General features: G+C 41.9%; 2 protein-coding genes across 4 annotated transcripts; one reads left to right on the top strand and one right to left on the bottom strand.

The window, feature by feature from the left end:
- The first annotated feature begins 1225 nt into the window (after window positions 1-1225).
- LOC120432219 (probable Dol-P-Man:Man(7)GlcNAc(2)-PP-Dol alpha-1,6-mannosyltransferase) lies at window positions 1226-4248 on the top strand. 2 transcript variants are annotated; one of them, XM_039597386.2, is made up of 6 exons: window positions 1226-1272; window positions 1445-1546; window positions 1611-1919; window positions 2160-2859; window positions 2916-3056; window positions 3159-4248. In XM_039597386.2, the coding sequence occupies exons 3-6, from the start codon at window positions 1661-1663 to the stop codon at window positions 4102-4104; spliced, it is 2046 nt and encodes a 681-aa protein (XP_039453320.1). In that variant the 5' UTR covers window positions 1226-1272; window positions 1445-1546; window positions 1611-1660; the 3' UTR covers window positions 4105-4248. The 2 variants fall into 2 exon arrangements, with proteins under 2 accessions (XP_039453320.1, XP_039453321.1); XM_039597387.2 differs by having other exon boundaries at window positions 1261-1381.
- Window positions 4249-4282: 34 nt separating this feature from the next.
- On the bottom strand, window positions 4283-10059 carry LOC120432220 (uncharacterized). Of its 2 annotated transcripts, none has more exons than XM_052708975.1 (3): window positions 9695-10059; window positions 5555-5809; window positions 4283-5475 (listed from the first exon to the last, which is right to left on the bottom strand). In XM_052708975.1, the coding sequence occupies exons 2-3, from the start codon at window positions 5766-5768 to the stop codon at window positions 5102-5104; spliced, it is 588 nt and encodes a 195-aa protein (XP_052564935.1). In that variant the 5' UTR covers window positions 5769-5809; window positions 9695-10059; the 3' UTR covers window positions 4283-5101. The 2 variants fall into 2 exon arrangements, with proteins under 2 accessions (XP_052564935.1, XP_039453327.1); XM_039597393.2 differs by having other exon boundaries at window positions 5555-5806; window positions 9851-9972.
- Between the last annotated feature and the right edge of the window lie 14237 nt (window positions 10060-24296).

Genomic DNA, 24296 nt, shown 5'->3' with positions numbered 1-24296 from the left:
ACTTGAAACTCGTCAAGCATGTAACTATTCTTCATCGACCATTTAACAAGTGGTTTTCAGTTCTATTTGTGAGCCGCAGGTTTTTTTTTCACTTTCTTTCTCTATTGTATTGGGTGGAAGAAAAAAAAAGTGAGAACTTTGCTGTCCCTCATACGGGTTGGGTCATAGGGCTTACGGAGGTGTCCATGTGTTTGAAGGAGCGATACTTGAAAATTAACGAGCCGTTTGTTAGTTTGGCGCAAAATTAGTGTTAAATTTCCATAATGGCATTTGACAGGTGAAACCATGGACTTGTTTGTTTATTCGTTTTTAAATTATATTTGTTTTTTTTTTAGATTACTACATTATTTATGAACATTAAACATTTTTTTTAAATAACATAAACCCCAATGGTTTGAAACTGATTGCTGAGTACAAACAAAAAAGTGTCACTCCCCTTGTCCGAATCCGCTCTGTATTGTGAATTGTGTAAACAATCAACTTGCTAAATATTATTTTCTTTCTTGTACAATTGTATTGCTGATTGCGAGATAAAATCACGATTCTTCTTGGCTTCGACTAACAGTGTAAAAATCTGCAAGTTGAACTGAAATTCCGTGTTGATTTGGCTGTCAACTTGGTTTGTTTCCAATATTTTCCAAAAAAGTCAGCTGAAAACTCAAGGCAACCTTTGACAACAGCCGAAAATTTGTTCTGCGGCTGTCATGCGGCCATTGTTCTGCGTCATACCAGCGCGCGTGGACTCGAATTATTAACGCCCGCGATAATATTTGCAGTTAAAAAGCAAACATTGCAGTCAGACAAAACCAGAATTTTATTTGAGTTTACAAAAAGCAAAAAAGTGTCACTCCCCTTGTCCGAAAAAAAACCAAGCTTCTCGACTTCCCTGACAAACGTCAAACTAGTACAAACTTGCTTCCGAAAAAGATCTTCTGTTTCGGAAAAGATTCAACAACAATTTTGTATGGTTTGACGTTTGTTGAACGAGTCAAGAAATGTAAACAAATCCAAAACAAATCACTTAAAAAAACACACAAAATTTTGAATGTTTACCAACAAGAAACTGTCAAATCAAATCCGCAAACTTTCAAACAACATTGCATCCAACCCGCCCAAGCGCTCCATTGTCCGACAGGGGCATCACACTCTGTCGCAATCCGACACTCAACCATCCAACGTTTTATTATGACGACTCCGCGCCCCGAAACGTCATCCCCGGTGACGGCGAAATGTTTATTTTTGTCCCGGCTTCTCTGGTGGCAGCCGTCGTCGGTACGTCTCGTCCGGTGCAGCAGTTGCCCGACTCGGATATTTTTGTTCAATTTTGGTTATTTTAAGGGGCCACCCTCTCTGTCTCGCGTGCCGAGTTTTTTTGAATAAGGTTTTGCTAAATTTGTATTGTTTTCTTTTGTTTTACGGTTTGTTTTATTTTGTAATTTTGCAGTTGGGGCGAGGGTCGGTCCAGGATATGGCGTAATCCCGGGTGACGTCCCCCAGGCCAGGTGAAAATAGACTCTTATTGAGTTAGCCACGCTTCAGTAGCAAGGTAGGCGGCCTACTAGATTGGGAGATAGTGCAGTTGGGTTACTGAGATCGCTTTTGTGTTGCAGCCATTTACGTTGGATTTGAATTTTGCTCGTAGCCGGAAATAACGTCAAAGATGGCCTTGCTGGTGTTCTTGATTGCAGCTGCCCACTGCGTTTACACGCCGTTCACGAAAGTCGAGGAGAGCTTCAACTTGCAAGCCATTCACGACCTGCTGTACCACAGGTGGAACATAACCGACTATGACCACCTCGAGTTTCCCGGGGTGGTTCCGCGGTCGTTCCTGGGCCCGATGGTGGTTACGTGCCTGGCGACGCCAGTGGCCACCGCACTCGAGTTTTTCGAAGTGAACAAATTTTGGATGCAGTACGTCGGTAGGTGGCTGTTTGTTGGCGTGAACTTCACAATTCACGATTTGGTTGACATTTTGCACGCTCAAGGCTGTGATATTTAATCTTGAGTTGTGAACAACGTGATTTTATTCGCTCCCACCTTTTTTAATCAATCTTATTCGCGAGCTGTCATTTGTGACAAGATTCATCAAAATAGGTGGGAAATCAGAATTTTTAAGTGTCTATCCCCTTGAGAATTACTCACCAAGATGTCTTCCGCAGTTCGCTTCATCCTGGCCGGTATTGTCGTGTTCGCCTGGAACCAGCTCCGGGTCACGATCCACAAGCGGCTTGGCGTGTCGGTGTCGCTGTGGTACATCATGATCACGATCACCCAGTTCCACTTTATGTTCTACATGAGCCGCCCACTGCCAAACATTATGGCCCTGCCGCTGGTCCTACTGGCCATCAACTACTGGATGACACGATCGATGAAGCTGTTCCTCGTGTGCTCCGGAGCGGCCATTATTATCTTCCGAGCGGAACTGGCCATGCTGCTGGGACTGTACCTTCTCTACGATCTTTACTACAAACGGGTTAAACTGGAAACCGTGCTGAAAGTGGCCATCCCTGCCGGAATTCTCCTGGTCGCGCTGACCGTCACCGTAGATTCGTTCCTGTGGCGGCGGCTCCTCTGGCCGGAAGCGGAAGTGTTCTGGTTCAACACCATCCTCAACAAGAGCTCCGAGTATGGCACGTCACCCTTTCTGTGGTACATCTACTCCGCGCTCCCACGAGCCATGGGACTGTCGATTCTGTTTGTGCCATTTGGGCTCTACGTTGAGACCCGGATACGATCGCTGGTCATCCCGGCGATCGTGTTTGTGCTGCTCTTCTCGACACTTCCCCACAAGGAACTCCGGTTCATCATCTACGTGTTTCCTCTGTTCAATGTGGCCGCAGCTTGTGCCTGCAACCGGATGTAAGACACTTCCCGGAAGCTTCTTCTCGAGATATTTAATTCCCACCTTTTTGCAGATGGATCAACCGGCAAAAGACCATCATCAACAAGTGCATGGCGTTCGTGGCCATGGGCCACCTGCTCGGCAATGCCTTCCTTACGATGTTCCTGCTGCTGGTGGCCGGAACCAACTATCCCGGTGGAGTCGCCATCTCGAGGTACGAAAAAAACTGTTTGTAAACAAACACCACTTTGACACTAGCTCGAAATGGACGCAGCCAACCTGTCAAACTCGTTTAACGATCGCACTTCCGTTGCAGATTCCACCGGTTGGCGGCGGGCGAAACGGGCGTTACAGTTCACATTGACAATCTGGCCGCCCAGAGTGGCGTGTCGCGGTTTTCGCAGATCAACTCCGACTGGATCTACAGCAAAGAGGAGCACCTGGTGCCGGGAAACGACCGGTTGCATCAGTTCCACTACCTGTTGACCGAGGCCCGGGACAAGTACTCGGACGAGATGCGACTGCTCAGTCAAACGCACGACATCCTGGAGTTTGTCGAGTGCTTCAACAGCATCGGGCTGCAGTACAAGTCGGTGCTTCCGGTCAAGATCAAGACGAAGCCGTGCATCTTTATCATGCAGCGCAGGGACGAAGTCGATCCGAATCGCATCCGGTTGACGTTTGACGACGTGTTGCAGGAGGCGACGACACCTATCGGTGGGAGCGGGTACTTTGCCGATCCGGAATTCCCACCCATAGAGGTCGTTGGAGCGGCGGAGGAGGAGGAATTTGACGACGAAGACGAAGCAATAGAGGAAGTCGAAGATGAAGATGAAGAGCAGGACGAAGACGACGAACCAGCTGACGAACCACCCCCAAAAGCTAGCCCAAAACGTGACAAACCCGCGGAGAAACCATCCCGGAAGCAACGCTCCAAGGCACGACAACGAATCAAGGAAATTCTCGAGGAAAACGCTCACCTTCTGCGCGAAGACGACGGCCACGAAGCGAAAGAGGTGAAGCGGGCCCGCGTGACGTCCTACCTGCAGAAGGCCACCTCGTCGGCCAAGCTCAGGAAGGCACAGAAGATCATCAAGGAGGAACGACTCCGGCAGGTGGCGAACGATCTCACCAAGCTGGACTTTAGCGAGCTGTGCAATCTGGACCGGATGTCCACGCGGGAGTGCCTGAAGACGATCATCGACCGGCAGTACGGCGGGGAAGCGGGCGACGAAGCAGGCGACGACGACGACGATGAGTAAGGTAATTAGACAGAGGTGGGACTTTTTTGACAGCTATCGGCATAAACAGGGTGGCCAAATCAAACGATTTTAAAAGACGCAAAAAATTGGATGCCTTTTTAGCGAAATAAAACGATCTGTAATTATTTGTTACCAAAAAAATAAGCGATGGATTTTCGAACAGTGATAAATCACGGACTCACCTTACTTTAAACTTTTATTTCGCCTCTTAAACTTAACAACTTCTAAAATTTCACTACTTTTTTAACCCTTTGGTTCATTGTTTACTTCGTTCTTTGGTTCAATTGTTGACCCCCTCAAATCCTTGCCGTCGCGTTCATTTCATCTCTTATTTCGTAAGCTGTAAAAGTGGGGTGTGTGTGTGTCTGTTAAATTGTTTAGACTAATATTTTCAACTAACATCGTTTTTGTTGCATGAAGTTTATGAATGTGGGGTGCTCAACTGTTTTATTGAAAATGTGTTTGTTAAAATTGTATTTTTTTTTTACTTTACTTTAACTGCTGCTTCAAGCAAGTGAATTTGTAGCTTCTCAAGTAACTGTTCAGTGTACAATAATAATAATATTAATTAAGGTTATAATACTTTGATGCATCTTTGGAATTCGTAGGGTGGTTTGTTTAAAGCAAAAGTCGATTTTCTTTTCAGTGTGTAAGTTTTCCAAATTTAGGCCACAATTGTAAGAGTTTCAGCTGCTTTTTACTGACCGCAAAAAGAGTACAGTGCCATGTGTTTATCACCACGTGTTATTGATTTTTAATTTGTTTAAAGTCAGTATTTCGAGACTTGACCACTTCCGGAACAAACCGGGAAGCTTACGTGAGTGGTTCTGACTCTGTCGTGTGAGTATTTGCTGGAGATGCAGATGATGTAATGTTTTTTTTTCTAAATTTTTCATAGAAAAACAGTATCAATCGGTGCAATTCTTCGGACGCTCGAGTGGCGGCCATCTTTGTTTCAATTTTGACGTTTGCTCATCGGCACCAAAACGGAGTAGGCTTATAATTGCTGCTGCTGCTGCTCCTCGTCCTGGTCCAGCTGTATCGTGGTGTGGTTCGAGTACAGACCGTAATTTCCGCTCTGCTCGTAATCGTCTCCGCCGTCGTCCTCGTCCGCCATCATGACATCCTGCGATGGCTGCGGCTGCGTACCGTCCGGCGGCTCAACCAGTGGTTCCAGCTGCTGGCGCTGCAGGTGGTACAGCCGGATGAGCTGGGTCAGGTTCGCGGACTCGTTGATGGCGGTCGACTTCCGGGCCTTGATGGTTTTGCTGTGGATCAGGTTCCGGTACAGGTTGGTGTAGAAAAATTCCGCCGGCACTTCGCTTTTGTTGGCCAGCTGGATAGCCAGGTGGTCCGGGATGACGATGTTGTCTGCTAAAAAGAGCCAAAAAAGCCATTAAATTAGCTAAAATAACAAAAAAACCTAGTTGAATTTGGCATAACAACGGACCAACAGTTTGAGTCTTGGCGGCGAGCCGGGTCGTGCTCGGGTCCCACAGAAAGACGTAGTAAAGCGAAAGCATAATGGCCACCAGCGAGACGCATAGCACGTACGCGGCCACCGTCAGAATCCTGATCGCCTTCTGGTTCTGTTTGGCCTCGTACAGCCGGTCCTTTGAGTCCTCGCCCGCCAGTTTGATTTTTTCCTCCGCGATGTAGCTCATGATCAAGGTTGCGTACTTGGAACTCACATCGAAACGGGCTGCGTACGGGAAAGGGGGGACATTATTACGTAACGCCAAATTTTGTATTTTTGATCCCACGATATTTGTTCAGGGGATCCGCGAATGTTGTCATTAGGCGTAATGTGAGTGGGAAATGCTTGTCCTTCAAATTTCTAATATTCTAAAAAGTTACAATTATAAAATTTAAATAGAAAAATTATTTGAAATTCTAATAATTTTAAATTTCTTAGATTTTAAATTTTAAGATTTTAAAAATTTTAAGATTCTAAAATTTCTAAGATTTTAAAGCTCCCAAAATTTCTAAAGTTCAACATTTTCCTAAAATTCTAAAAAAAAAATCTATTCGTTAAAAATATATAAGAAATATTTGCAAAACTCGCAAATTCGTAAAATTCAGAATTTCGTTAATTTACAAACTTCGAAAAATTCGTATAACAGCCTTAACATTTTGGAACAAGCGTATTTTTTTAAATTCGTACGGTTCATAAGCTTTGTAAATTTTGTAAAATTCTTAAAATTCTAAAATCTGAAAAACTGTGAAATTTTTAAATTCGCGACGTACATTCGTTCACCTTAAAAAATAAAATTTGCTACATAAGTTAAATTTGTGACATTCGTTATATTCTATTTTTTTTAATTGGTTCAATTTGTTAAACTCATAAAATTCATGTTATTCGTTCAATGCGTTTAATGTAAAAAAGTAAATTCGTAAAATTCGTAAAAGCAGCTAAAAAAAGGTTCGTAAAATTGTGAAAATTTGTTAAGTTAAATCCTTTTAAAGATTAATTTGTTAAAATTTGTTAAATTTAATAAAATGCGTCAAACTTGCTAAAATTTGTTAAATTTGCTTAAATTTGCTTTAATTTGTTAAATATGCTAAAAAAAATTAAAATTGCTGGAATTTGTTAAAATTGCTAAAATTTGTTAAATTTGCTAAAATTTGTTAAATTTGTTATTTTTTTCAATTTGTTAAAAAAAAATAAATTTGCTTAATTTGTTAAATTTGCATAAATTTTGTTAATTTGCTACAATTTCTTAAAATTTGTTACAATTTGTTAAAGTTTGATACAATTGGTTAAAATTTGTTAACATTTGTTAAAATTTGCTAAAAGTTGACAAATTTACTAATATTAGTAGAATTTGCTAAAATTGGTTAAATTTGCCAAAATTTGTTAAATTTGTTGAATTTGTTAAAATTTGTTAAATTTGCTAAAAATTGTCAAATTTGCTATAAAAATTTCAAATTTGCTTTAATTTGTTAATATTAGTAAAATTTGCTAATATCACTTAAATTTGGTATACTTGCTAAAATTTGATAAATTTGCTAAAATATGTTAAATTTGCTAAAATTTGTTAAATTTGCTAAAATGTGTTAAATTTGCAAACAAAACCATTTTAAAACAGTTAAATTTGCTGAAATTTGTTGAATTTGTTTAAATTTGTTAAATTTGCTGAAATATGTTAAATTTGCTGACATTTTTTAAATTTGCTAAATTGTATTAAAATTGCTAAAACTTGTTAAATTTGCTAAAACATATAAAATTTGCTAAATTTTTTTAAATTGGCTTAAATTTGTAAAATTCGCTAAAATTTGTTAAATTTGCTAAAATTTATGAAATTTGCTAAAATTTGTGAAATTTGCTAAAATGAGTTTAATTTGCTAAAATTTGATAAGGCCGTTGCAAATATTTTTCAAAGTTTATGTCGCTCCCCCTTCAAAATTGGTCCGAAAAATCAGGGGGCAAACTTTTTTTTTTCAAAAATCTTCAAAATTTTTTATGAAAATATAGGTGTAATCGACTGAAAACAATTTTAAATGGGTTTAAAATCATATTAAGCTTGTTTCGGATCAAATGAAAATATTTAGAATTTTTGTGAAATTCCAATGTACAGTACCGCGAAAAGTTGAAATTTGTCAAATTTGCATTCCTTAAACTTGTTAAATTTACTAAAATTTGATAAATTTGTTTAAATAGCAAAAATTCAAGCAAAAATATGTTGAATTTGCTAAAATTTGTTGAATTTGCAAAAAAATGTTTAATTTACTAAAGTTGGTTAACCCTCTACTGCCCAATTTTTTTTCGAAAATATTTATTTTTCCCGTGTTCAGGAGGTCATTTTGAGCAACTTTTGTTCTACGAAAAACTTTACTTCTCTTGTTTTATGTTTTTCTTGTTTTTTTTTTTAGTATTTTAATTTGCATTTATCTTGTTTAGTTTATGTTTGTTTTTGGTAGTAGGGGAACTATACCCTTTCTCAGCCTATTTCTATTATCGGCCTATCAGCACTTTGATCATGAATTACAGCTTATATAAAGTGTTTTTGACTGATCCAAAGTAATAAATAGCTCAAATAAAAGTGAGGAAGCAACTCTCCATTGTTGAAACATCTGAAAATGTTGATTTAATAGCAGAAACGGCAAAAGTGATGAGAATTGGTCGAACGGCTTAGTGTGATTAAAATGGGTATATTTCCCCTATTTGGCCTATTCTACCATCTAATATCTAATCTAATTTTTTCACGTTTATACAGTCATTTTTTCAATTTTTTGCATGTTTTTCACATTTTCTGCTATAGAATGGCACCATCATCATTTAAATTGCGAAAAAATGCGTAGAGGCAGAGTCTGGGACACTACAAAAATTACTGCATACTTCTTTTTACTGAAAGTATAGGAAATGTTAGTAAAAAACACAGCCAAAGTTGACCCCTAAAAAAATGACATTTTTTAAAACACTGGCTAAGTCACATAAAACAAGTTAAACTCCCAACCCTGAAATTTTCTAAAATTTTAACAGTTCTTCTTTCCAATACTTTTTAAAGATCAAAAATCGGTTGGAAAATGGATTTTTGGCGATTTTTTAGATTGAAGCCCGTCTATAGGCGGGGTTAGGTTGTAGAGGGTTAAATTTGCTGAAATTTGTTAAATTTGCTGAAATTTGATAAATTTGCTGAAATTTGATAAATTTGCTAAAATTTGTTAAATTAGCTACAATTTTTTGAAATTTGTGAAAATTGCTGACATTTGTTAAATTTGGTTATATTTGTTTAATTTGCTTAAATTTGTTAATTTCCTTAAATATGTTAAATTTGCGAAATTTGTTAAATTTGCTAAAATTTGTTAAATTTGCTTAAATTTGGTAAATTTGCTAAAATTTGATAAATTTCTTAAATTTTCTTAAATTTGTTAAATTGGCTGAAATTTGCTTAATTTGCTAAAATTTGTTAAATTTGATAAATTGGTTAAAACTGTAAATCTATGTTATCTGGTGTTTTGTGTTTTCTTTTTTTTTATGTTTTGTGAATTTGACATAAAAACCTATCAAATCACTCAAATTGTGCTCTCAACAAAATGAAATTCAGTGCTATCAACGCACACCTCAGCAAAATCTTATCGCACAAAATTTCAAGAGGCCCATCCAGACTCGTCCAGAGCGCCTGGATGTAGGCCACTTCACCCATCTAAGGAGGCTTCGCCTGCATGTATGCTAGCCAACTTGGACAGTCAACTTTTTTTTTCTTTTTCTTTCGCGTGAGCTACTACGATTTGTTTTGGGCTGTGTCATTGATGGATAAGCGGAAAAAATAGGTTAAATTTTTCCTCAGTTTTCCAACCCTCCCCTTCTCGCCTACTGCGGTTATCTGCACCATTTATCATTTGGCAGATCGCTCATTGAAGTTCTGTTTCCGCTTTGAGTACTTTTTTCCCTCAATTTTGCGTCGTAAAAGTATGATTTATTGCTCGTCTTGAAAATATACACTTTTTACGACCTTTTGCCAGCATTGTTTTGATTAATCCGACCAACTTGAAAGCGTTTCTAGCGAGTGCATTACTCTCTCAAGTACACACACACGCACACACAGTACGCCAATGAATAATTTATATCGATTCTAGCACTTTCCTGGTGGCGTGTCGTTTCTTTTTACTCCACAATTTTTAAGCGTGTAATTGAGCAAAGTGTGTTCTCGTTTCAGCAATAACCTCACCGTCCAGCGGAATGGAAATCTGTTTCGTGTTTACTTAAGAATCGTGTGCAGTAAAAACACGCACACACACACACCCTCGTTAACAAGCGAATAAAGAAAAACCTCCGAGAATTTTCCCCGACACCAGAAACGAATTTCCCACTTTTTCCACTTTAGTTCGATTAGTATTGCTTCGATTTGCACGATTTTCACGTCGTTTGTGCCAAATGTCGGCTTCCACTTAGTATTTGCCACTTAATCCGAGCAAGCCATGACACACGATTGCCTCCGGTTCCATCTGGTTTTGATTGGTTCTGCCTACTGTCTGTGTATGTCAAAATTGTGGTGGAAAATCTTTTTCGATACTCTCTCTCTCCAGAGCAATCCAAGTAATCCAGGCTGGAGTTGAGTGTCTACACGGAGAGAACGAACTGAGAGAGGTGGGAAACTCTGCGGAAACTCGCACGTGTGAAGCTATAGACAATAAGACGTGAAACTCCCCAATAAAAATTCATTGAACGAGCAACCGTCAAATCGGAATTGGAAACTCACCACGGCAATTTTAAATTCACCACATCGCACATGCGTTTGACAGTTGCCTGAAACTATCTGAAATTTCAAACACTGAGTGAAATGCGCCCAAATCTGACGTTAGAATTCAATTTTCAAGAAGCTTCGACTACTTTAGTTTGGCTAACAATCGATAATTTACGTCTGATTGTCTGTGAAACAACTCTGAGCGACCCTTGAAAAATATTGTTGGAATTTGATAAAGAACCAAAATTATGTATTTCATGATTTTTGTAAACAGTTAAAAAAAATCATTTTGAATAAAAGTTCTACGGAAAAACACTTTTTTTAATCCATTTGACGTAAAGTGATGTCATCCTTCTGAAGAGAACAACATGCAATTCTCTCTCACAAATTTCCTCTACCCGAAACGCTTCAAATGCTGGAAACGCGCTCAATTTCCCGTCTCACAAAAGCCAACTTCCTTGCCTTTGATGCATTGTTCCTCAGAGAAACTGAGACGTGTCAAGCAAAGTAGCAAAGTAGGCTTTTGGTGTAATTACTTCTAAAATGTCAGGGCCAAATTTGGAAATTGGTTCCAAATTTCCACCAAAAGATCTCAAAAATAAACAACACTCTGGACAAGATTAATGTTGTTATCATTTAAATTTATTGAAAAAAAAAACAAATTTGACTCAAAACATCAATTTGACCCTGTCATCTCGCCAAAAGGGCAATGTTTTGATTGATGATGTTTTACGTCCCAACTTTTTGGCATCATTCACGTAGTGACGAACATGGCCCAAACAAACGCATGCGCTTGCTGCGATTTGTGTTCTTCTGCACCTTTTGACATTGTCTGCATTCAGCATTGTTTACATGTTTAAACGCTTGCTTCGATGGCGTTCCAAAGGAAAACTCAACATTCGTGGAGGCGCATGGTATTTGACAGATGTCATGACGTCCAGATGGAGACGCCTAAATTTACATCGAATCAACGTAACTGCTGTTTACGTGCAACTAATTTGTCATTTCAACTGTCTTAAAGAACTCCAATCTAGTCTCATTGGCTTCCCCCTTCAAAATGCCGTAATATTTACAAAGTAGACACGTAACTCCCAACGGCCCCCGTCTCCCAAAGCGACAAAGTCTTCTGTTGTGTCCATTTCTGTCCAGACCAACCGTTTCGTAACAGGATTAGCCCGCACAAGGTTCACTCAGAGCATTCCAGAACGCGAAACCTGTCGTCGCTGACGTCAGTCAGCGACATAAAACTTGTGTTATTCAGGTCAGCGCGCGGGGTTCAAACTGTCAATCAAAGTGACCTGTCTGTGTGGCGCGACCTCTTGCGGCCCGGACGACTGCTTGGATCGTAATCAAATTATTGCAATTTGCGGTAAACTTTCTTCGGAATCCATCGGCTGGAAAAATTACGTCCTTAAGAATAATTTCTCGAATAACTTATTGAAAGCATTGTTATGCTGGTTGCATAATTCGCTTGCTTTGCACAGTAATGTTGGACGGAATTCGTTCTGTAGATAAAGGAATAAGCATGGAAAAGTCTATCGACACGCGAAACTACTAGCTCTTAATCGGATTATCAGTTTTATTATGCAAGAAGTCGGGAAGGTTGTTCCGGTTTTGTAAGTGCAACAGGGAAGGAACATCGATTCTTAGTGTGACATAATTCAAAAGACTTTTGAAACTTCTATGGCAAATTGGAAAAAAATTGAAAGTGTTTTTTTTTTTGCCATTAGAAATCCATTTCCATTTTTTACAGTTGAAACAATAAATTTGTCATTTTTTTTACAACTATAGTAGTTGTTCGGTAACTGGGCGTTGTTAAACTGGGCTGCTTTTTAACTGCGCGCTCGATAACTGAGCCGTAGCCCAGTTAAAAAGCAGACAAACGTCAAAAAACCAAAACAAACCAAAATGACCGAGGGGTTAATGGATGCAAAAATCATATTCAATAAATAAAAAACTTTTTTCAAACATTTGTTTAATTTCAAGTTACAATTAAAGAAAAATGAAAAGTAATCATTGTAAATAAATTTGAGTAACTTTTATTTCTATATTTCATCTGGAAAATATTATGCATCGGTGGTCCCCTCGTGATTTTTCGTTCAGCCCAGTTAGCGAGCAACATTCGGTGACTGGGCTACGTTCTCAGCCCAGTTACCGAACAACTACTGTATTTACCTTCTAGTAAGAACAGCTTTTAAATTTTTTCTTGATTTTTTAATTTAAATAAATATTTTGAAGAGTTTTAATCACACTTTTTTTTTATTTAAAATGTCACCGGTAATTTTAAATACTAAAAATATTTTTCGTTTTTTATTGAAAGGAGAATGGGCAAATTTGTATGAGAGCTGGTCCAACGATGTACACGAACGGGACAAACTTTATTCGAAAGATCTCGCCGAGACATGAAAAAAAGTCTTCTGGACGAACTCTCTAAACCCCGGGGTTCAAAAGTTACAAGTTGTTGAAGTTTGAGTATTTTGGGTTAAAATGTACAAAAAATCGTATTTTTGCTATTTCTAAAATCACTCATAAAATCCTTATTTTATTATGGATTTCGATCATCTTGACTTCATTCGACGCGTATCAGCAAAAACTATAAGTTCTGATATGTTTTAGCATGATTGAAACATGACTTCTCTTGTCTTTATACGTTTTAACCGTTTGTACAAGAGACTTATTATAGAAACATGTCGAAACTTGAAGATTTTGAAAACGGATTCTACCTAGACTGCTTCAGTTAGTATGGAAGGCTACAGTGCATTGCTGTAACAACTTATTGAGATGTTCTGGGTCGTCCAAGAACTCCTTGGAGTTAAGACCGGTGGGTCTACCGCCGTAAGAAGCAAGAGGTCGGTGATTTTTTACCAATGATTATAACCGCATAGCTTCAGTGAGTATCGTAGACTACTTTGTTAATGTTTTGAAATATCCTGGGTCATCCTAGGACTCACTGAAGTTAAGATCTGTTGCTGTTAACTCCAGTGAGTCCTAGAATGACCCAAGACATCCCAACACATTAAAAAAGCAGTCTACCATACTGACTGAAGCACTGAACTTGGTCAAAACAGGTAGATCTCTTGATTGTCACGGTGATAGACCCACAGATCTTAACTTCAGTGAGTCCTAGGATGACCCAGGATATTTCAAAACATTAACAAAGTAGTCTACGATCCTCACTGAAGCTATGCGGTTATAATCATTGGTAAAAAATCACCGACCTCTTGCTTGTTACGGCGGTAGACCCACCGGTCTTAACTCCAAGGAGTTCTTGGACGACCCAGAACATCTCAATAAGTTGTTACAACAATGCACTGTAGCCTTCCATACTAACTGAAGCAGTCTAGGTAGAATCCGTTTTCAAAATCTTCAAGTTTCGACATGTTTCTATAATAAGTCTCTTGTACAAACGGTTAAAACGTATAAAGACAAGAGAAGTCATGTTTCAATTATGCTTGTAACCAGTGGGTGTGTAGTGAGTGAATTCCAGTGACACAGGGGCAGGTTAGCGAGTGTGTTCGTTGAGAGTGAGACGATTCGGTTTGTGTCACCCACGGAGAGCGGGCGCGACCACCCCGTATGAGATCGCCAATGAGAAGGAGTAACGCCGCTAGCCACCACCAGAGGGCCGAAGAGGATCGCAAGGATTGGTAGCCGTGGCGAAAAGGATGATGATGATGATGATGGGGCGAAATATGGGACTTCGCCGGATCAGAGGTTCGCGGTTCCATGTCCTGCCGTAGATCGGCCATTTGCCCGGTGTATCGGAAAGTGTACGCGTCGTACAGATCGCGAAGAAAGCCGTCCGAGCTACGCTTAAAGCTCCGCGGCGTGATTAAGTGAAGTGCCGCGACTCGCCAAGGAGAAGGACTTCACGGAGGACACGGAAGGACCGTGCAAGACACCCCAGGACATCCAGGTAAACCCGTGAACCCGCCAACAACCCTGATCCGTGCCCCGAAACCAACGCCCAGTGTAACCGCCATCTTGTTCCCCCATCTCATCACAGGACCCCGTAGTTTTAGCTACAAAAGCCGGAATCCGCGACTCGGATCTCCCGGAACTACCCGTGGCTCACCAGTGGTTTCCCCAACCCGTCCACCGTAACCACTGCCGGTGTAGACGATCAGCGACCAGCCGCTCATGCTGAGTCGTGTGAGTCCTCCATCCGGGAACCACGAGCCACACCCGAAGACCTGCCCTACATCAACAAACCCTGCGCCGGAAACCGGGCAAGACCAGCGGTACCTTCGGGGACTGCTGAAGCTCGAGTCCGTCAACAAACTCGAGGACGCGCAGAGGGCAGGCAAACGAGGGTCAAGCGAAGGCTGCAGCAGCATCAACCCGTGCGTCGGAACGCCGACGGCCACGACAAGCCACCCCTGTCAGAGTCTAGCCCCTGGTAGTAGGACAACACAGGGAGAACAGATCAACTATAGTTGTCATCAAGGTTGGGGTATGTCTGAGTTAGAGTGTAAGTCGGACGGACGCACGGGTGGTGGCGGCAATAAACGAAATTATTAGCCGCCAGTAATATCTTTTATTTATTATCCGTCTCGTCTCCCGGCCAAGACTCTACATTGGCGACGAGGAGAAACTAAAAAGTGATTGAGTAGTGCTAGCTTTAAGCCGCAGGATTGGATCAAATTTGGTAAGGTGTTGTGTATATTTGTCGTTGGCCGGAAGAGGAGGAGAGGCTAACACAAGGAGAGAGAGAGAGAGAAGTGTGTGTGTGTGTGTGAGAGAATGCGTATTGAATGTCTGTGAAACAAGGATACTACAAACGTAGGTGAGAGTCACTAAGGGCACTAATATTGCGGTAGGTTGAAACAAGGTTTTTTTTCTGGACTTTTTGTGGAGGTTCGAAAGCCGCACCTCGGCAAACTTTCCGTACAGCGCTTCCACTGTAAACTTTTGGTGTTTACCAACTGTACCGTGACGGGGATTCACGCAATTTGTGTTGTTGTGTGGTTGATGGTGCTACCCAAATTGGAGTGGTGGCACATTCGACGGAATTGAGTAATTTTTAGGTAAATATCGACGGCAATGCATTTGGGAGTGTTTCTTATCTGATTGCTGATGTTAAGGTCGTATTTCGTGGCTGTCTGTGGTGACCCATCGAAGGGTCTATCCGCTCGCGCACTTCACAACAACTCCCCACCCCACTCTGATGCTTAGCCCCAAGATCCATATGTAATTAGGTTGCACGAACCAGATTGTCAAACTCAAGGTGGTATAATGTTAGGGCGGTACCACACTGTCCATTTGTCATGAAGCATTATTTATTTTTAAGTGTTAGTCTTTTATTTTTGTTGGTGTTAGTTTTTATTTTCCGGCAGCTGTAACCTGCGCGGTCATTCGCTTCGCTGCCCAGTTTCTATTAGTTTTGTTCGATTTTTAAGAACTCAGTTAATTATATTTTAGAATCAATTTGAAATATAGCAGAATCTTGTTTAACGTGGAGATAAGTTAATCGTTGTGAGGATGTTTTGTTTGGATGAACAGACTTTATCAGTTTGGGTTAGGTGAAGTAAGAATGGTTAAGTTATTAAAACAAGTAGTATTGGTTGAGTCTGTAGTTTAGCTGTAACGAGAAGTGACTAATACATTTTGATGATTACAGAGGTTTAACTCAGTCACGAAATATTCTTCTGCGCTGATTCTGTCAGCATACTGCTAGAAAAGTGACACATTTCTGCTAGAATGATGTTAGAATGTTCAGCTTTGTTAGAACCCTGATAGAAAGTCGTAGAGGATCATGTATTGCTTGGTGAAACTTCATAGAATTATCTACATATACATATACTGCGGTTGAGGTTAAATTTTGTACCGGCCAGCAAAACAACTAAACTCTATTAGGTGACACGCAAGGGTAAAATTGAAATGTGGCCAAAGGATATTTACTAGTTTATTCAATGAACTGACATTACTGTAAACGAAGGAAAATTAAGTGATCGTGTGGCAAGAGAAAGATGAGGTGCTATGTGAGTGATTAAAGCAGAGTATCAATCGATAAAACGAATGGATAATAAGTGTAGTGCTAATATTATAATGAGATTGCTGTCTATAGACTACATCAAAAATAGGGGAGGCTTAGTGCCGGTGGGATGGCTTAGTGCCGGGGTATGGCTTAGTGCCGATGGGAAGGCTTAGTGCCGGAAGATGGCTTAGTGCCGGGGGATGGCTTAGTGCCGATGGGATGGCTTAATGCTAGAGGATGGCTTAGTGCCGAAGGGATGGCTTAGTGCCGGGGGAGGCTTAGTGCCGGAGGATGGCTTAGTGCCGGAGGATGGCTTAGTGCCGGGGGATGGCTTAGTGCCGATGGGATGGCTTAGTGCTGGAGGATGGCTTAGTGCCGGGAGATGGCTTAGTGCCGGGGGAGGCACTAGGAGAGATAGCTTGTGAATATCTACTGTAAGGCCTGGGGGAGAAGCGGCTTGTGATTGTCCACTCATGCCTGGTGGAGAGATGGCTTGTGGATGATTACATGGAAGCCTGGTGATGAGGAGGCTGGTGGATGTTCACTCATGCCTGGCGGAGAGATGGCTTGTGAATATCAACTGTAAGGCCTGGGGGAGAAGCGGCTTGTGATTGTTCTCTCATGCCTGGTGGAGAGATGGCTTGTGGATGATTACATGGAAGCCTGGTGATGAGGAGGCTGGTGGATGTTCACTCATGCCTGGCGGAGAGATGGCTCGTGAATATCTGCTGTAAGGCCTGTGGGAGAAGAGGCTTGTGATTGTCCACTCAAGCCTGGGGGAGAGATGGCTTGCGGATAATTACATGGAAGCATGGTAAAGAGGAGGCTTGTAGATGTTCGCTCATGCCTGGCGTAGAGATGGTTTGTGAATGTCTACTGTAAGGCCTATTGTGGGAGAAGCTACAGTTTGTCTAGGAAACAGTTTGGCCAATGTTTGACAGATCCAAACGCGCTGGACACCAAACGCCCTTTACGCCCAGCAAAACTGGCAGTGTTGCAAGCACAAAACATACGTTGCCAGTGCCTATTTATTTTGCATCGGCCAGTCTGTTTCCCCTAGACAGTCTGTAGGAGAAGCTTGTGAACGTTCGCTAATGCCTGTTGGAGAGATGGCTTGTGAATGTTCACTGGGAAGCCTGGTAAAGAGGAGGCTTGTAGATGTTCGCTCATGCCTGGCGTAGAGATGGCTTGTGAATGTCTACTGTAAGGCCTGATGTGGGAGAGGATTGTGAACGTCCGCTAATGCCTGGTGGAGAGATGGCTTGTGGATGTTCACTGGAAAGTCTGGTGAAGATGAGGCTTGTAGATTTTCGTCCATGCCTGGCGTAGAGATGGCTGGTGAGTATCTACTATAAAGCCTGAGGGGGAAGGGACTTGTTGAGGTCCACTAAATGCCTAGCGGATAGACGTCTGTTCACTGTAAAGGTTTGGAAAAAGAGTGGACTTAGTGTGTGTACACAACGTATCAAACAAGGACAAGTACCGATTATACATAAGATGAGTGGTTAAATTAAAGGAAGATAGTGTGCGTGACATGAAAATAATCAAGTGTTCTGTATCGTTAATTTGAGATACCAAAATCGCAGCAATGAGAAGAATTTGACAAACAAAAGTGTTTGCATTGAATTGAGTTACTAGAAAGGAAGATATTTTCATGGTAGAAATACAAGCAAATGTGCAGATTGGTACCAAAAATGGAATGATGTCGATAAAGGAACTATTGTTTTGCTGTATACCGAAGAAGATTCATTGAATGCTCGGTTCCAAAGAAGGCGAGTTCTTTACAACATAATTTGAGCGGCTAGGTGGAAAATAAGTCAACGTTTATTAGTTTCGGGCATGAGCTCTAGTGGTCTTATTTTATGTTTTCGAGAAAATATTCCTGAATCCCGACAGACATTAGTTCTAGGTGTTAATCACTTCGTATATACTGCATACACGCATAATAATCACACAGTATGCTTAGGCTATCCGGAACCCGTGGTGTAGGAGTAAGCGTCGGCCTGGGTTCGATCCCAGAAGGTTCCGGTGGCATTTTTCGAGACGAGATTTGTCTGATCGCGGTTTTCGTCGAACGGAGAAGTAAATGCTGGCCCGGTCTAACCTAGAAGTTAGGTCGATATCTCAGTCCAGGTATAGGAGTCGTCCACCTGGGTCCTGTCTCGGTGGAGTCGTTAGGCATTTGTACTACCAATCCAAAGGTCGTCAGTTCGAATCCCGGGGTGGATGGAAGCTAAGGCGTAAAAAGAGGTTTGCAATTGCCTCAACAATCATGCCTTCGGACACTTAGTTTCTAGTAGGAATCTCGCAATCGAGAACGCCGAGGCAATGCTTTAGAGTGAATAATTTTGATTTTTTATGCTTAGGCTGCATGCCGTATAAACTCTAATATTGGCATCACATTGGTTCAACATTAGCAGTGATTTGCCTTTTGCATGGGTTTGGCTGATATGGACTATAAGCGTTGGTTATCAGCGGCTTTAAAAAAAAAATGTTTTTATTTGATAGATTGATGGAGGGGGCATCTGCGCGAGAGCGGTTGGGACTCCACGACCTAGACGTTTAGGATGTGATCAGGAATTAACAATGGTCGGCATGACTACATGGAAAGAGGGAGTATACAAATGACGTTTTGGAGCTAAATGACTTCTGACCATTTTTCTTATGTGTTTCAGACATACGAATCAATATCGTCGATTGAAGGAGGAGCAAACATCAACCGTTCACAAATATTATGGGATAATAATAATTTTAATATTTTGATGTCAATACAAAAAGAATAAAATCCACCTTTGCGTTCAGATCCAGGTAGTGTTAGGATGATTGTATATTCAGATCGAGATTCAGATTTAAATGTAAAATAAATATTACGTCAAACACTATTCTGAAGTAAGGGGGGGATGTCAGAGTCTAGCCCCTGGTAGTAGGACAACACAGGGAGAACAGATCAACTATAGTTGTCATCAAGGTTGGGGTATGTCTGAGTTAGAGTGTAAGTCGGACGGACGCACGGGTGGTGGCGGCAATAAACGAAATTATTAGCCGCCAGTAATATCTTTTATTTATTATCCGTCTCGTCTCCCGGCCAAGACTCTACAACCCCAAGGCCAGCGAGCAGCGCGAGCAGGCCGAGGTCGGAGACAGCGATCGCGTCAGCAGATCCAGCAGCAGCGGCAGCAGTAGCTGAGGGGCCCCGAGCAGCAGGTCCGCCCACGGACAAGGAAGAAAGAGTGTTAAGGTAGGAGATAGACATTAAGAAAGTGGGTTAGGACGGAAGGAAAGGTCAGGTTTAGGAGGAAGCCGTGACGAATAAACGTGACAATTTTGACGAGTAAACCGAGGAGTTTAGCTCAAGACGAACACCAGTGTTTTCCTGCCTCGTGAGCATAATTTATGCCGACCCTGAGGTTCAAAGAGGGAGTTATTTGGACCACCCACTCACCCCATTGAGTTTTATGTTTCGATCCCCTTGCCTTGTAGCATGAAATAACTAAGAGGGTCACCCTAGTAGACCCAACAGTTACACTTTGGCGCCCAACTTAAAAGTCAGTTTATGCTACTTGTGCAGGATACACGTTTTACTTCAATAAGGTGTTCGCCGAGGTCTCTGGGAAAACGCCCTGTTTCGTACCCAGTGCACTCTACCAATTTCACAAGTCACACTTGCACGGCTGTTTTTGACCGAATTTACCTGACGAATAAATTTGCATTTGAGGGGTCTTGGAGTTCTGTCAATGATAGTGAGAGACTGCCAACAGAGAAGAGGTTCAACTTAAAAAGATCAATTGTCGGACAATTTAGTATACTAACTGTAAATTCAAGCAACAAAAATCCGGAACATTTCTTCATCTGTGCACTGCAGTCATCTTTTCATCTCAACCAAATAAAACACCGAGCAGAAATAGTCATTTATTGATCCATTGATGATCATTAGTCTCATTCAAAATTGAGTGATTGATTGAGTTAGAAACTGTGATTCTTAATTAGCTTTTACGAGCGTGAACAAATTTTAGGTTTTTCAATTATTTGCGTTCTGCAACAGGCAGATAAATTTTGCATTCTAGGAAGTGCGTGAACAAATTCTAGTTTTCTAATCTAAAAGAGCAAGTTACAATTTGTGACTGAGCAAATTTCTAGGTACATTTTCCAATTATCTAGTTTTTTGCGCTTGATCTAGGTGCACTTATTTTAAATTTTACGACGTTTGTCTGTGTCGTTTCATATTTGTTATTTATTTCTTTTAAATTTCTAATTTTCTTTGATTTTCCTTAATCTGCCATGGATTTAAACCAACTATTTGCACTGTATCATGGGATGGACACAGCTCACTTGACCATTGATGAGCTGGACCATGAACTGAGGACACGTAGCATGAATGAAGAGGCTTCGCGTAGTCAAAAGGAGCAAGCATTACGCGTTCGTCTGAAAGAAGAAAAAAGTATGTTAAATGTTGAGTTTCGGTTTGTTGGTGTATCAGTTGATGAAGAGTTAGCAGTATGTGATGATAAGTTGAGTTGGATTGAACGACATCTGGAGAGCAGTAGATCACAACGAGCTCCCGCTCAGGTATACAAAACGAGACTGGTTCATTTCCTATTCCGGTTGATGCGTCTCAAAGAGAGAGTCACCGATGAGAGGAAATTGACCAGCATAGCGACACTCGCGAGAGTATGTATGGAGTTACTCAATACATATTACTCTCTCACTTCTCACCTTCCAGTAATTAGAGCAGCTGAGTTGGCTTTGGTCAATGAAAGCTTAACAAAATTGCTGAGAGAGGATGTGGTGAGTGAAGAAGGACAGATAGAGAAAGAGAATGAGAAAGGTACTGGTGATGATAACAAGGTGCAACATAATGCTACGAAGGAGAGGCTTCTTGCTAAAAACAAGGAACTCATTATCGTAGTACACCAATTGATGAATCAGATTCAGATGTTGGAGGCAACCCAGAAGGAGAAGGAAAAGCCTTGCGAAACCGCCAACAGTACCCAGATCGCGGAGAGTAATACCCAGAAGAACTCAGGAGAAGGAAAGTCAAACCAGAAGGATTTTTTGGATTGGCTAAAACAAAAGGGTAGCGTAGAAACGAGTTCAAATGAATCGGAAGGTACAAAAAGCAACGATAAACCAAACGTGAATGGAGCGTCAACACACGGGGGAGTGATGGTGAATAAACGTTTGCCGATTCACAAGTGGGCGATTCATTACGATGGTATGGATAACGGACGAAAGCTGAATGAATTCTTGAAGGAAGTTGAGTTCAACGCGCGTTCGGAACACTTTTCCGAGGATGAACTGTTTCTGAGTGCTCACCACCTGTTCATTCACAAGGCACGAACGTGGTTTATGGAGGTGAATGGAAACAACGAATTGGGTTCTTGGAGGAGATTAGTAGAGGAGTTGAAAGCAGAGTTCTTACCTGTCGACATGGATTATGTTTACGAGCGTCAAGCCAGCAACCGGAAACAAGGTGCCAGAGAGAAGTTCCAGGACTTTTACTTGGACATGGTCCGGATCTTCAGGAATATGTCGAGTCCTTGGGATGATAAGCGGAAGTTCGAGGTGCTTTTCCGAAACACGCGTGAGGAGTGCCAAATCGCCATGCTTGCCGCTAACATCTCCGACATTCCTAAAATGAAAGAGTTTTGTAAGAAGTTTGACGCTATAAACGGGAACATGTTTCGACAGAGGAAGGAGAGGTTTTCCTCAAATTCAGTGAGGATAGACGAGATTAAAGAACAACAACCACATTTTCACAACAACAACAGACAGTTTTTCCAGCAGAAGCAGAACAATTCTGGTGGAAACCGACACCAGAACCGGAACCAGGACAAACCGAAACAAGAGACACGGAAGCGTGAGCAGAACGAAAGCTCACAAGAAAGCAGAGAGCATCAGAATCGTGAGGAACCGAGAAGGGAGTACAGACCGGAACAGGAAACTAAACAAATACAACGGAGTTCAGCATCGGTGTTAAGCGGAATCAAAGCCTTGCAGCGGATTGTGAATGCTTACATTCCTGTGAAGCGGGGTGTTTGCTATAATTGCCACGAGCCAGGCCATGGTTTTGCTGATTGTCCGATGGAGCTGAATCTCTTTTGCGAGCGTTGCAGTTTTCCAGGTTTCGAAACCGGAAGTTGTCCGTTTTGTGAGTCAAAACCAAAACGAGACTGCTCAGTAAAACGAAGTAGGCGGAAACAGATTCCACCTGAACCTCACGATTCCAGCGAAGAGAATCCAGCGGAAATTTTAGATCAGCTCGGCTATTCACGGGTTAGGAGAGAAGTTGCGGGGGAGTCTGAGATTGCATCGATGCTCATCACCCTCAGTAACGACTCTAGGCCGTTTGTGAAGGTTGACATGCTGGGAATTTCTGTAATTGGATTGCTCGACAGCGGAGCACAACGAACAGTAATCGGAGGGAGAAAACTGATGAAGGATTTACAACTTAAACTTAAACCCACAACTACAACCCTGAAGACAGCAGCAGGACAAGATTTGGAAGTGATAGGAAGTACAGACATTCCAATCACGTTCAACGGAGTTACGAGGATTCTACCGGTCCTAGTCGCACCGAAGCTGGCACGGAGATGTATCTTGGGATATGATTTCTGGCAGCGATTCGGGATTAGGCCAAGCACGTACGAGTTCGTCGATGCGATCGACGAAACAGAAGAAGCCAACGTAGAAGAAGAAGAACATTTCAGTGAAGATCAGTTACAGCAGTTGGAGGAGGTCAAGAAGTTGTTTTTAGTCGCACGTCCAGGAAGTTTCGGCAAAACGGATCTGATCGAGCATAAGATCGAGATCAAGGAGGAGTTTCAGGGAGCGGATCCTGTGAGGAAGAACCCGTATCCTTGGAGTCCGGAAATTCAAGGGAAAATTCATCGAGCTGTGGACGCCATGCTGGAAAACAACATTATTGAACCGTCCGACTCTGACTGGGCTTTACCGGTGGTACCGGTGAAGAAGAGAGACAGCGAAGACGTCAGGCTGTGCCTGGACGCCCGGAAGCTGAATGAGCGAACCAAGAGGGATGCATATCCTCTCCCCCATCAAAACAGGATTTTAAGTCATTTAGGTCCATTTAAATATCTATCAACGATCGACTTGAGTCAAGCTTTTCTGCAGGTGCCCCTGAATGAGGATTCGCGTAAGTTTACTGCGTTCTCCATTCCAGGAAAAGGCCTGTTTCAGTTCACTCGTTTGCCGTTTGGACTGATCAATAGCCCGGCAACCCTCAGCAAGCTAATGGATCGAGTTTTAGGTCATGGTGCACTTGAGCCTTCCATTTTTGTGTACCTTGACGACATTGTTGTGGCAAGTCATTCTTTCGACGACCACATACAAAAGTTAAAAGACCTTGCGAGACGGCTTTCACAAGCAAATTTGTATATTAATTATGAAAAGTCCAATTTCTGTTGTCCTGAACTACCGTATCTCGGATATATTTTGTCCAGAGATGGACTCAGGCCTAACCCAGATCGAGTTCAAGCGATTCTAGGGTACCAGGTCCCAAATTCGATACGGGCTTTGAGGCGATTCCTCGGTATGATAAATTATTACCGCAGGTTTATCGAGAACTTTTCCGAAATAACTGCTGCTCTCACAAACTTACTTAAAAATAAGCCTAAGAGGGTGCAGTGGACTAAGGAAGCAGATGAGGCTTTTCAGGTCATCAAGGAGCGTTTGATTTCCGCGCCCGTGATGGCCAACCCGGACTTTAGCGTCCCGTTCTGCGTGCAGACCGACGCTAGCGATTCCGCTCTCGCAGGAGTTCTAACGCAAGTTCACGATGGGGTAGAGAAGGTTATCGCATATCACTCGGAGAAATTGAATGGAGCCGAGCTCAATTACCATGCCGCCGAGAAGGAGGGATTGGCCGCGCTCCGGTGCATTGAGAAGTTCCGTGGTTACATCGAGGGAACCCATTTCACACTCGTCACGGACTCGTCTGCGCTCTCATTCATCATGAGATCGAAGTGGCGCTCATCTTCGCGGCTCAGCAGATGGAGCATAACACTTCA

This window comes from Culex pipiens, chromosome 1 (assembly GCF_016801865.2).
Source record: "Culex pipiens pallens isolate TS chromosome 1, TS_CPP_V2, whole genome shotgun sequence".
Classification (NCBI taxonomy): Eukaryota; Metazoa; Arthropoda; class Insecta; order Diptera; family Culicidae; genus Culex; species Culex pipiens.
This window is presented reverse-complemented; position numbering and strand designations above follow the sequence as displayed.